Source organism: Canis lupus, chromosome X (genome assembly GCF_003254725.2).
Source record: "Canis lupus dingo isolate Sandy chromosome X, ASM325472v2, whole genome shotgun sequence".
In the NCBI taxonomy this organism is placed as follows: Eukaryota; Metazoa; Chordata; class Mammalia; order Carnivora; family Canidae; genus Canis; species Canis lupus.
In genome coordinates, this window is record NC_064281.1 from 35,584,531 (window position 1) to 35,598,909 (window position 14,379).

The 14,379-nt window shown below is 34.6% G+C and overlaps 1 protein-coding gene across 6 annotated transcripts in view; it reads left to right on the forward strand.

Annotated features, from left to right (window-relative positions):
* Window positions 1–14,379, forward strand: part of USP9X (ubiquitin specific peptidase 9 X-linked) — a 485,115-nt gene that overhangs the window by 376,904 nt on the left and 93,832 nt on the right. For all 6 annotated transcript variants that reach the window (XM_049107421.1, XM_049107422.1, XM_025468828.3 and 3 more), the window contains 8 exons: window positions 2,444–2,589; window positions 4,736–4,815; window positions 7,172–7,284; window positions 8,575–8,793; window positions 11,540–11,655; window positions 11,859–12,110; window positions 12,184–12,322; window positions 13,414–13,566. In XM_049107421.1, the coding sequence (XP_048963378.1) occupies window positions 2,444–2,589; window positions 4,736–4,815; window positions 7,172–7,284; window positions 8,575–8,793; window positions 11,540–11,655; window positions 11,859–12,110; window positions 12,184–12,322; window positions 13,414–13,566 (1,218 nt within the window). The remainder of the gene's footprint in view (window positions 1–2,443; window positions 2,590–4,735; window positions 4,816–7,171; window positions 7,285–8,574; window positions 8,794–11,539; window positions 11,656–11,858; window positions 12,111–12,183; window positions 12,323–13,413; window positions 13,567–14,379) is intronic.

A 14,379-nucleotide genomic window follows, 5' to 3' on the forward strand; every position in this document is an offset into this window, starting at 1 on the left:
TGGTCTTGAATGAAACCTCCTTGGCAAAGGTACTGTGGGTTGAAAACTCTGGGTGTGGTTATCAGAGGGTGCAAACTTTCTGGAATGTAATTTGGCAATATGTATGTCAGTATTCCTAAAAGAGTTTATAAACTTATTTTTGTAATTATATTTCCAGGATTCTATCCTAAGGAAAAACTGAAGTTCACCACAAAGATTTATATGTAAAAAAATGTCATTACAGCTCTGTTAATGTTGGCATAAAGATGACAAAATACTGGGACGCCTGGGTGGCTCAGAGGTTGGGCAGCTGCCTTTGGCTTAGGGCGTAATCCCAGAGTCCCAGGATGGAGTCCCACATTGAGCTTCCTGCATGGAGCCTGCTTCTTCCTCTACCTATGTCTCTGCCTTTCCTTTCTCTCTCAGTCTCTTTGTGTCTCTCATGAATAAATAAATTAAGTCTTTTTTTAAAAAAAGGCAAAATACTAAATATCCCTTAATTTTATCTTATTTAATACTGTGTGACCCTTAATCAACTTTTTAAAACAGATTTTTAATTTAAATTAAGTTTGCCAGCATATAGTATAACACCCACTGCTCATCTCATCCTGTGCCTTCCTTAATGTCCATCACTCGGTTACACTATTGCCCACCCACCTCCCCCATCTGCAACCCTTTATTTGTTTCCCAGAGTTAGGAGTCTCTCATGGTTTGTCTTCCTCTCTAATTTCTTCCCCACTCAGTTTCCTCCTAAAAAAACGATTCTTAATGATGTAGGGAAATAATCAAATGTTGAATGGAAAAGGACATAGATTTTACCTAAGCAGGTAAAATCTCGACTTTAAAATTTAGATGAGATTTGTGGCTCTTTAGAACAAAGATTGCAAGAAAATAATTAAAAATGTCAGTGTTGCTTATCTGTTGGTGTGGTATTACATGTTTAGTTACTTTTATCTATGATTTTTGTGAGCATGCATAATACATATGTATCAGGGGAGAGGGTTTTTAAAAAAAAAAAATAAGCAGACTTCCTAACATATTTTAGGTGCTAATATTTCTGTTGGGCTTCTAACATTTGAGTTCTGTGCTATATAGATTTCTTTCTTTTGTCTTGGGACTAACTCTGTAGCACCTGGACAATGTTTACCATCTTAAATAAAAGTTCACCATTTGGTTGCAAATTGGTTCTATAAGTTCATGCATAAATTTTGTAAGTAGAACATATTAATGGTGATATGCCCAGCTGTCTTCAATATGTGCATTTACTTATGCAGCTGTTCAGTAGGTAATAAAATGATAGGGAGAGGATCCTTCTTTTCCATGAGGGCCATCAGCCTACAATGGGTAGAAAATTCAAGAACACATGAGCAAAAATCAGGTTAAAATTTGTATTGGTTTCAGGTTGCATTGGTGGCTCAGTGGTTGAGCATCTGCCTTCAGCTCAAGGCATGATCCCCCGGTCCTGGAATGGAGTCCCTCCCTCTGCCTATGACTCTGCCTCTCTCTCTCTCTCTGTGTGTGTCTCATGAACAAATCTTAAAAAAAAAAAAATTTATATTTCAGTTTAAAAGAGAAAATACCATCTGCTCTTTAAAGTAATAATATAAGGGTCATAAAGTTCATTTACTTAGTTTCAGAAATATGCATATCTAAAGAAGGAAGAAAGAGATGCTAAAAATGAAGAATGAAAATGTATAAAATTAGACCTATTAGTTGAAAATGATGTAGCTTATTTAGAAACAGCAATCATGAAATTTTATTTATTTTTTTAAAGATTTTATTTATTCATGAGAGGCAGAGACAGGCATAGACAGGCAGAGGAAGAAGCAAGCAGGCTTCATGCAGGAATCCCGATGCGGGACTCAATCCCAGATCTCCGGTATCATGCCCTATGCCAAAGGTAGACACGCTCAACCTGTGAGCTACCCAGGTGTCCCATGAAGTTTTAATAATTGTTTGGGTAGTCGTTTGAGACTACGGAAATTGCTGAATAAAAAATTTTCCTTTCAAATTAAAAAAATGAAAGTTAGAAATCAGAACCTTCTGTCTGTGAAATGTGAAATGCATTGTTTCATATTTGTACAATAATTCCTGTTGTGACAGGGCTCATATAATAGGAAATGGAAGCAGAGAAGCAATATACATTGTGGTTAAGAACACAAACTTCAGAGTTAAACCTGGATTCAAATCCTGACCATAGATTTGAATCTGTGTGACCTTGGGCTAGTTACTTTATGTCCAAGTTTGATTTTTCATCTATTAAATGGCTGTTCAATGCTTCTTAGGCTGTTAAGAGTTAAATGGAATTATTTTGAAGTATAATATCACAGAGACCACCTGAAACATCATAAAGCTACAGTGATTTTTATCTTTAAAATTTCCCCTTTACTGTGTTTGTTTGACTTATTAGATGTTGTACATGTTATACAAACCTTAATCTGAAATAATCTAATTTTTTATTAAGACTTCATCGCCTGATTCTTCCAATGAAAATTCCCCGGCAACTCCCCCAGATGAACAAGGTCAAGGTGATGCCCCACCACAGCTTGAAGATGAGGAACCTGCATTTCCACATACTGACCTGGCGAAGTTGGATGACATGATCAATAGGTGAATTAGTTTTTTTTCTTAATATGTGTAATACACAGGAAAACCAACAGTTTCTCAGCATAATTATTAGTAGTAAATAAGAGAAAGAGTGGACAGAAATATTATAGTAGCCACACTGCCTCTTTAATAGCCTTAACATCTTAGTGCTTACCAAATATTTTGTAACCTGTGGTTCTTAATGGATTTAAAGAATGGAAGGGAGTAACAGTGTCAATAAAGTTTTCAGATTAATGATGATGACCCATGCTGGTGTGTTTCTGAAGTAGAACCATATGTGTGATTTCCCTCTTTCAGAGTTTATGAAGATTTTTTCTTTCTTCATTTTTTCTTTTTTGGTACGTTGATTGCTACAGCTGCTGGATGATTTTCATAATTTTTTACTTGGTCCCTGAGGTAAGCCAGGTCATTAGAACATTGAGTTCCTCACAGCCTGCCCCTTATGAACTCTCGAGTAGTCTGAGGCATTTAACCATCTCAGCCTTTTGTTTCTCTTGATCTTCACCTCAGGGGCAAGTTCGGAGTAATAATTTTTTATACTTGTAGTGGGCAACTCTGAGAGTGAAAGTTTAAGCTTGTGTGCAGGGGTTGAAAAAGGTCTAAAGAAGATAAGGGAAGAGTGTGTTGGGGAACCCCCACATGGGTGTGGTCTTCACCAAGGCTGTGGGGCCCAACAAGTGAGTGCTAGGGAGGTGTGACAAATCCTCCCATCACCATTGCCACCAAAGCAGAAAAGTAAGGTACGGAAAATAAACTTAGAAGCATTTGACTTTACTAAATTTCCTTGTTGTGTTTCACTTTCTAAAAAATCACCTTCTGTTACGTATATAATACAGAGAAACCCCTTGCCTCCCCCCCCAAATTCTGATTATATATGTAATGTATGTACTGTTGAACATGGAAATACTATGTTGATAAAGTTCTATAATTTCCTTCTTCTGTACAGATATCTTAAAAAATTACTAACCATAAGAAGTATGCTTTTCAGATTATTTTTACTTTTACTATCATTTTTATTGATTTTTCTACAGATAAGAGGTTTTTACTATATCATTTTATAACTTTTTCATTTATCTTGAAATTTTTTCCTATTTTTAACTCATTGTTTGTAATAGTATATTTGAAAGAACACTTTGTAATTTTAGTAGATACATATAATAATGGTATACAATGAGTTGTAGTCAAAAAACCAGAAATAGTAGTTATTTTAGTGTCTGAGTATGTTTTCTCTAGAGCAGTGACCTAGCAAAAGGTTTTATAGTTGCTTTTTGATTTATCAGGTGATTGGTGGTGGTTAGTAAAGGATACTTATTATGCAGACTTGAGGACAAAGTTGTGTATTAGCAAATAAATTCTCAGGGGAAGATAAATACAAATGGTGTCTTTATGTGAATAAAAACAATGACAAGGGTGGTATGCATTTGAATATATAGTCATGGAGCACTTTTTTCAAAACAAGGGTTTAGGGAGCAGTGAGGAGGATGAGGAGAGAGGGTTAGGGTGTAGGGGAAAGTAGCCTTGGAGGTGGTTGAGCTGCCAGTGGGGCCAGAGAAAACACCACCTGGGTGCTCACTGCATCCTTCTTGGAGGGAGGGGGGTACCTGTGGTGGCAGAGAGACTTGGGAGAGCCACATCTCCCTTAACCTTCAGGAATAACTGACTATCAATTGAGGCAGAAATCTGTCATTTTCCACCTAAATGCTGCTGCCTTGTGAGGAAATTGAAGGCAGGTAAGAGGTTCATCATAATCCTGAAAGAGCACTTTCCTATGAACGTGAACAATAGGTATCCATTTAATTAATACTTGATTATTATTTCTAGTTTTATATTCTGTTATTAAAATAATTTCCTTCCTCCCCTTGCTATCTTTTGTTTGACAGTTTTTAAAAAATTCCCTTTGTAGAGACAACAGATGGATCTTAGTTCCACAAAGTAGATATTCTGCCAACCTTGTTGTTTTAATATTTTAAAATTTTTAATTATTAATATTTAATATTTTCATGGTGAGGCAAGTATAATTAGTAACTCATTTATAGTGCTTCTTTTAGAGTGTAACCAATAAACATCTTTTTGTTTTATTTATTTATTTATTTATTTATTTATTTATTTATTTATTTATTTTTCTTTTTGTATTATTTAAAACTCTTAGGCCTCGATGGGTGGTTCCAGTTTTGCCGAAAGGGGAATTAGAAGTGCTTTTAGAAGCTGCTATTGATCTTAGTAAAAAAGGTAAGTTTGTATGTTCTTATGCTTTTCATAATGTATACTACTAACACATTTTCACTTCATCCCTGAAGACTTTGTTCCTCTCTTATAAACAGTTATTGGGGGAAGCTTGGGTGGCTCAGTGGTTGAGCGTCTGCCTTGGGCTCGGGGCATGATCTTGGTCCAGGGATCGAGCCCTATGTCAGACTCCCTCTGGGGGGCCTGCTTCTCCCTCTGCCTGTGGCTCTGTGTCTCTCATGAATCAATATATAAAAATATTTTTAAAAAGCCTTATTGGATATTCCTGGACTAGAACGTCTAACTTAAGTTTTCTTGCTATTGCTTATGATACATACCTAGAACAAGGGTTCACATCCTTTGGACAGCCTTCAGGCATGTTTGTGAACTCACCGAAGTCGTATATAAAATTTGTGTATATTCATTTTTATTAGATTTTTAAGATTTTCGGTATTTTATAATTGTCTAGTTTGCATGTTGATTATTTTTTTAATATACAGAAAAGATCTAATTTCTTTTTTAAAGAAAAGCATGAAAGATGAGGTCTGATGTTTTTACCTTGTATAGAAGTGAAAGCTTGACAGTAGATTTTTTTTTTTAATGACTTGGGTCTGCTTTAGGTACAGTTGAATTCTTAGTAAAGGACGACTGTTGTAATGTGGTCTTCATTTTTAAGGCATTGGAAATTAGGAAAGTGGCAGTAACGTTTCAATATCTGAAATAGGGTACCTATGGATGTATTCCGTCATTAGGCATTATCAGAATTGAAGTTGATTATTATAAAAATTACTCTGCTTACATTTGTCTCCATGGCAAGGGTGATACTTCCTTCATCTTAGAATAATTACCTTCCTTTATTTAAAGAATGTCTCTCCACACCTTTTTAATCTTGTAAAAATAATCTAGTAAAGTATAAAAATACATTTCCAGATTACAGTTATTTACTGCCAAATTTCTTTTGTTCATTTACACATTTATTGAGCAAAATTTTGAAGATTTTTGCACTAGGCATGTTGTACTTCCTGGCTGTACAATGCTAGGTAAGAACACACAATGGTATTTTATTTACTATTCATTGACATTCACTGGACATGTAGCCCCCACTATCTATCTTTTCTGGGACCATGGTTTATTTTAGGAAAGGTTCAGATTTTTAAATACAATCCTGAGTTTCAGTGTCCTCTCTTGTGCAATCAAAATCCTAGAACACTTTATATACAAATTGAGTGGCTTTTCACTTTGTCCTCAAGAGTTAAAGATTTTCAAAGGGTGCCTGGATGGCTCAGTTGGTTGAGCATCCTACTCTTTTGGCTCAGTTCATGATCTCAGGGTCCTGAGATTGAGCCCCAAATTAAGTGCTCTGAATTGAGCATGGAGCTTGCTTAAGACTGACTGTCGCTTGCTTTCTCTTTCTTTCTCTCTCTCCCTTCACACACCCCCTCCTCCAGTGTGTGTGCTCCCCCACTCTTTCTCTCTCTGAGACAGAAAAATAATAATTATGAGAAAAGTTTTTTCTTTGTGTTTGGTGAGGTGTAGGGTATGTCGCTGTGTTGCCTTTCTGAAATAAGGTGAAATTAAGCAAAACTATACAGAAGCATAGATGCTAGGACAGTCAAGAGAGACGAGACAAAACCATTCATCTTACTCAATGAAACACTTATGTAAAATAGTTTAAGGATATTGGTGTCTAATGGATCATGTACAACTAAAATTAGATTTTAAAAATAGTTGTGAAATAATCATTTTATGGGGCACCTGGGTGGCTCAGTGGTTGAGCATCTAACTTCGGCTCAGGTCGTGATCCTGGGGTCCTGGGATCGAGTCCCGCATCAGGCTTCTTGCAGGGAGCCTGATTCTCCCTCTGCCTATGTCTCTGCCTCTCTCTCTTTCTCTCTGTGTCTCTCATGAACAAATAAAATCTTTAAGAAAAAAAAAAAAACACATCATTTCCTACGGTTTAATGTTTATCTTCAGAGAGTAAAATTTTGTGAAGCACTTAGATTCCCTCTCAATGGTACTGGCAACCATTTTGTGTTTAATATCTGTTGTCATAATTTGAAATGTTTGCAGTCCACCTTGCTGTTACTTGGTTTGATGTGCTTTTATTCAATTAAATAGTTTTGAAATTCATTGATTTCTTTGTTTCGGAATCAGCTACCTTCTTGATGCATAGGAACTTTGATAATACCTATGTATGTTTATCTTTTTGACCTCATAATGATGGATAATGCTGTGAGTTTTTTCCAAAGCTAGTCTGAATTTCTTACCTCTCAGTAAATTATTACTTTTTATCATATAATTTGACATTTTGAGACAACCAGAAAAATACTTTGTTTACATTAATTGTCTTCCTTTTTCTTAGGCCTTGATGTTAAAAGTGAAGCATGTCAGCGATTTTTCCGAGATGGGCTAACAATATCATTCACTAAAATCCTTACAGATGAGGCAGTGAGTGGCTGGAAGTTTGAAATTCATGTGAGTCTTCATTTGACTTTAAAAAATCAGATTTTCCTAGTGTTGCCTGTGTTTTCTCATATATATGTAAAATACATATTTGGTTGTATATTTGATCCACTAATTGAATTAAAGATCTAAAACTGAGAAACGTTAAAAATACTTGTTATAAATTATAATTTCTATCGAAGGGAAGCATAATCTTTTAGGAGTGTGGGATTTAGAATTAGAGACCTTTGGTTTAATCTGTCTCCTGGGTGCTTTGTGACCTTAGGCTGTTCACCATGTTTCATTAATTGTGAAATGCACCACACATTTATTTTATGGACCGCCAAGGAAGGAAAACACCTAACTAAGGTGGGGAGTCAAATACGTGGGACACAAAGGCTCAATGCAGAGAAATAAACTTGCCATACAGAAAGAGATGCGAAAGAAACCCATACGTGTCAACTATGGTATCTTAGAGGGGGTAAAAGTCTCCTGAAGATTTAAACAGGCCAGCATTCAAAGAGTTTTGTAATTTGAAATCAGATTATAGTTGTGAAACAAAAAAAAAAACTCCTTAAATGGATAAAGTGATCTCAGGTTCATGCTATGCCCAAGTGATTGGCAGAGGCAAACACAGGTTTTCTCTACAGTACCTTCAGTTGAAGAAACTAGAAGGCCTTGATTATAAGATACAATGGAACTTCAGAGTTTTTAAAAAGTAAAAAAAAGTCATGCATCTTAGGTCTGTAGAATGCCAAAATTATTCGAATTCTCTTTCTCTATTCATACTGTGGAAATCTAGTCATAAATTGTGAAGCAGATATTTTTGTGCTCTGTGAACTATTTTTCAGATAGAACCATAGCACAGAAATCCCATCTTCAAATTCAACGTGTAACTTTATAAGTAAGGAAATGGAAACTTTGGAGGTGCTATCAGACTTTTTCATTGAGGCTTAGATAGCAAATCAATTCCATCTTAGATAAATAAAATACTGTGTAGATTTTAGAATAGCTGCCTCTAGTGTGCAAATTCCAGAGAGGAAAAAAAAATTTGCATCTTATCTGTTGATGTAGAGCAGTACCTTGTTCATTTCGTAAGCCATTGCAAGTGTTTTTTTTTAAGCAGGTACTATATAAAGGACAGTAAATGTTAGTTGGTTTTTTGATATATCAGTTTGATCCTAATATTAAACAATTCAAATGATCAGTGTTAAAAAATGGAGTGATCATAATTAAAATATAGTTAAGATAGGAAGGTATTTCTATTTGGAGTTACAGTGTTTTGATCTTCTAAAAATCACTTTTCCTCCTTACATAATACAGAGGTGTATTATCAACAATACTCATCGCCTGGTGGAACTATGTGTGGCCAAGTTGTCCCAAGACTGGTTTCCACTTCTAGAACTTCTCTCCATGGCCTTAAATCCTCATTGCAAATTCCATATCTACAATGGTACACGTCCGTGTGAATCCGTTTCCTCAAGTGTTCAGTTGCCTGAAGATGAACTCTTTGCTCGTTCTCCAGACCCTCGATCACCAAAAGTGTGTTGGTTTGTTATTTTCTAATTAATACAGTTTTGGTCTCCAACAGAGATGTAAAAGATCTGAACTGCTTGTTAACGTGAAGAAGAGTAGTTTCATGTTCCTATTGAAGGGATTCTGCATTATTTTATGTTTTGGATTCTTTTTTCCTTTCCAGCTTTACTTGAAGCAGAATTGACAAAATTGTTTTGGAGTGTGTTTTTTTTTTTTTTTTTTTTTTTAGCTTTCTCTACAGTTAATCCCCATTGTTTCTTCCCAGCTCCTTGGGAAATAGTCATAAATTGAGTTAATATGAAGCAGGCCATAATTTTTGTCATAGAAAAGGGTAGAATAGGAGGCGACTTTCCCCCCTTCCCTGGCCATGATCACTGTAGATATACTGATGTCTTGACTTGAGGATCAAGTATATCCTGTGAATGTCTAATAATGTGTCATAAAAGTAAAATTATAGAAATTATAAATGAAAGAAACTAAAATTTATGAGTATCAATGAAATATATGTAGTATGCATCAATGTAAAAGTTCTTGGATGTAAATGTTCTATATTGGCATAAACAGTATACAAAATCTATCCTGGAACTGTACATCTTTTAATAAATAGTAAATAACAATATATAGTTTTTAAATTTTAGAATTTAGGGAGACTTTTTAATATTATGGGCATTATAAAAAGGAAAACCTAGACAAGATAATTTGAATTTATACATAAAACTTTGGTTTATTTCTGTTAAAAGTGGAAATCCTGAAAATGTGTTAAACTGAGGGCTGGGATTTTTTTTTTATATTTCCCAAGATTCATGTTTTTGCCACTTCATGCCTGTTTTTCTTTTGGTAAATCAAATTAGTATCTAAACAGTTAAAATCTCCAAAATATACCTGTGATTTTTGCTGTATAGTTCAATGATAATGTTCAAGGGACTCACAGGGAATAACTTGATTTAAGATGGCTTCTGGCTGAAGATCTCTTTATATCTTTCTTTGAAGCCTAGCTCTTGAGTATTATTAATTACAGTGTTCCTAATTGCTTAAACATAACATCAAAGCTGAAAACGTTTAGTAAGATTCGCTTTAGAATTTTTTTTTTTTAACCTTATGCACATACACTATTTTATATATTCGTGTTGTACATAACTACTGAGCGTATCAGCCTATCAGTCTCATTCTAGTTTCTGGGGAAATTGAAGTACAGAATTGCTTAATGCCATAAGGGACTCATAAATTAAAATGCTCAAGTTTTAAATTGTTTAGAAATAACTTTTTAAGACCAAATAAAAAGATAGGAAAATACTATAATGAACTTAAATAGAAAAATGGTTAATTTAGTACAGAATTTAATTTAGATATAAAGTCCTATCAAAACCACCTTTAGGGATCCCTGGGTGGCGCAGCGGTTTGGCGCCTGCCTTCGGCCTAGGGCGCGATCCTGGAGACCCGGGATCGAGTCCCACATCGGGCTCCCGGTGCATGGAGCCTGCTTCTCCCTCTGCCTGTGTCTCTGCCTCTCTCTCTCTCTCTCTCTGTGTGACTATCATAAATAAATAAAAATTTAAAAAAAAAAAAAAAAAAAAAAAACCACCTTTAGCTAACATAAGTCTCTTTGAAAGCATTACCTAACAAAAAAAAAAAAAAAGAAAGAAAGTACTTGAGATGTTCATTTCCCTTTGTCCTGGACACATTTTTTTGTTTTTGTTAAGTACGTGTTGTAGAAATTATTTGTATTTAAGACTTAGTAGTGAAATTACCTCCCCCCCGCCCTTGGTTTTCCCTCAGTGGATTCTAAAATGTGGCCTTTTAAAAGAAACCAAGGTATAAAAGGTTGTCTTGGGCACATAAATTTTTTGATCAATTTGATTCTTAGATATGTATATAACCTCTTTTTTTGCATGTAAGCATGCTTTTAACTCCACAAACCATTGGCTGTCCTAACTGTATTGGACTTTGAGTGATTGCTGTCCCTTAGGGAAGATTTTGAAAGACAGTCCATAGTTATTGGATCGTTGGTTAACTCTAAGCTGAGAATTGGCATGAGCCAGCAAAAGCATCAGCCAACATGTTTTATTTAGTTAGGAGCAACAAAAATACCAGGGTTAGCTTTTAATTAATAGTTCACTCTCAGGCTTTAAGATTATTGTTTTCATAGGGAATTTTTAATTATTTATAACTACAATAAAAAGTAAATTCAAACATTATTTTTGGTTACCAAATATCTTTTTCTTATTTTTTAAAGTTTTTTTTTTAAATTTTTTTATTTATTTATGATAGTCACATAGAGAGAGAGAGGCAGAGACACAAGCAGAGGGGAAGCAGGCTCCATGCACCGGGAGCCCGACGTGGGATTCGATCCCGGGTCTCCAGGATCCCGCCCTGGGCCAAAGGCAGGCGCTAAACCGCTGAGCCACCCAGGGATCCCTTTTTAAAGTTTTTTAATCTCCCTAAGCTTTTAAAAATAACTTTCAGATAATAAGATTTTCTCCTACAGTAGGATCTCTGAAATAGAAACCTGACATCTAATTCCTGTTCATGAGTTCTGTTGGTACAAACAACTGTGCCCTAGTGATTTAATCTGTACTGTTGCTTTTGCTTTTTTCTCACAGGATTACTGTAAATAATATGAAGTATTTCAAAGATGATTTTACATAATGATTTTCTTTTATTGAATTTCCTGTTTTAATCAAGAAAGTACTTCAGATGCTGCTTTTCTTCCTTAAAATCAGGAAGTCAGCCTCTTTCATTAACTGTATTACAGGGTTGGCTGGTGGATCTTCTCAACAAGTTCGGCGCTTTAAATGGGTTCCAGATTTTGCATGATCGTTTTATTAATGGATCAGCATTAAATGTTCAAATAATTGCAGCCCTTATTAAGTAAGTTATGTTTTTAAGTGAATCTTACGTGTATTATAGGAATTGCTACTTAATTCCTTGATAAAAATTTTTTTCAATTATGGTTTCCTTTTTAACTGATAACTACTAACTTTTTAAAAGTAATATAAGTAAGTCTGAGTTCAATCCTAGTTGATTGTAGGAAAGCAAATATTATAAGAGTTGTTTTGTCTTTCTTCTTTCAGACCATTTGGGCAATGCTATGAGTTTCTCACTCTTCATACAGTGAAAAAGTACTTTCTTCCAGTAATAGAAATGGTCCCACAGTTTTTAGAAAACTTAACTGATGAAGAGCTGAAAAAAGAAGCAAAGAATGAAGCCAAAAATGATGCTCTTTCCATGATTATTAAATCTTTGAAGAATTTAGCTTCAAGGGTTCCAGGACAAGAAGAAACTGTAAAAAATTTAGAAATATTTAGGTTAAAAATGATACTTAGGTAAGATGTTTTCCTCTTGAAATAAATTGTGTGAGTGTTTAGAATCCTACTTAACACTGAATTTCTCTTCTAGATTACTGCAAATATCGTCTTTTAATGGGAAGATGAATGCACTGAATGAGGTTAATAAGGTGATATCTAGTGTATCCTATTATACTCATCGGCATGGTAACCCTGAGGAGGAAGAGTGGCTCACAGCTGAACGAATGGCAGTAAGTCCTTTGGTTCTTCTGTTATAAGTGCTAGAGGAGAAAATGGCATCAAGTGTTTAGAAACTTTTGTGGCATTTTGACATTGCAACATATTTCCTGTATTTTTACAAACACACCTGCAACAGATTAGAATAAAAATGGACCTTTGCCAACTGAAAAGTATATTTCGCTAGCATATGGGGGGGGGGGCGTAAATACTTATTAAGTTGAATACTATAAAGTTACACAGTATGGACTATTACATTTTTGTATTGTGAGTTATTAGAATTTTGTTCTATTGGTATCAGTATTAAATAAATGCCAGTCAGCAACATAGCATACTGTTACAGAAACACGGACTTGGGAAGCATGCAGTCTTAATTCCAGTTCCACTTCTCACACTTCTGAGCCTGATTACTTTTACTTTAATAGGATAATATATCCCTTGTTAGGATTATTTGGAAGATTAAAGAGCCAATGGATAAGCAATAGTAGCATAACTGATGAATAAATAAAAGCAAAAAATTAAAAGGGCGTGTTTTCACCAGAATCCCATCTGATGTAAGGAAACCAAAGATCTTAAAATGGGTCTTGTACCCACTCTACCTAAACCATTGTGCTTACTGCACTTAAATACTACTTTACTGCATAAATGCTGGAGTTGAATTTTCAAAATAATTGCATTATTTTTGAGTCATGGATACATTTCAGTATGTGCAATATTAAGTTTCATTAAATTATAGTGGCTTTTCATAGTTTTGAATTAAAAAAGCACATAAGCCTATTACATTAGTGTATTTATTTTGCATTTTTAAATTCCTACTAATGTTGTTTAAAAGTGTGAACTGTATTTCATACATATATTCTAAAAAGCTTCTATGTGGGACGCCTGGGTGTCTCAGTGGTTGAGCGTCTGCCTTTGGCTCAGGTTGTGATCAGATCCTGGGATTGAGTCCCACATCGGCTCCCCAGAGGGAGCCTGCTTCTCCCTCTACCTGTGTCTCTGCCTCTCTGTGTGTGTCTCTAATGAATACATAAAATCTTTAAAAAAAAAATTAAAAAAAGCTTCTGTGTTTCAGCTTCTTTGAAACAAGTTTTTAAATTTTGTTTAGGAATGGATACAGCAGAATAATATCTTATCCATAGTGTTGCGAGATAGTCTGCATCAACCACAGTATGTAGAAAAGCTAGAGAAGATTCTTCGTTTTGTCATCAAAGAAAAAGCTCTGACTTTACAAGATCTTGATAATATCTGGGCAGCACAGGTAAGAAATTTCAGATGGTGACTACTTGGTTTCTAAAAGAAAGATATTAAAAACGAAAGGAATATAGTAGTCATGAAACAAGATGAACGTTTATATTATTAGACTCCTCATACATTTAACTCCTCTTGATTTACAGAAATCTTGTCAATCTTTTTAAATATATTCATCATTTATTGTATGTTTGGTACAGGTTACCAATTTGTAGGAGGATTTTTTAAAAATTTAGTATTCACTACAAATTTTTGATTGAAGTAGTTTATTTACACAATATTACATTAGTTTCTTCATAAACTTAATTCAAAGAAAACTTTAATGTCAGTAGAGTTAAATCACTAGATTATGTATGAAGACCTGTTGTATGTAATCCAAAGGATTTATAGCTTTGCTGAAGGATAAGTAACTTTTTTGATTTAAGAAACTAGATGATTCAAATCACTTTGACTACTTCAATAGTGCATTTTTACTAGGATCACTTGGGAAGTATTGAGTTAGATTACAAAGCTTTGTGTTTTGAGTCTGTAGCAAGAAAACATTCAGTTTTCCCTTTGAGTGCTTAAGGTAACAGTTTTTGAACAATACCAGTGGTGTACCTTATTGTTCTACTTAGAATGTTAAAATTGGCACACTAAATTCGATAAATTATAATAGAGGCTCACATGAATTCCCAAAGTACACATTAGCCATGTATATCAAGGAATTTAATTTGTCAGGTTTTAGAGGCCAATTCTAAAGCATTTAAAATGTTAGGGATTTCCTTATGTTACACACTTAGATGAAGATGATGGGAAGAGTTTAACAGCTGTCAGTGGTTAG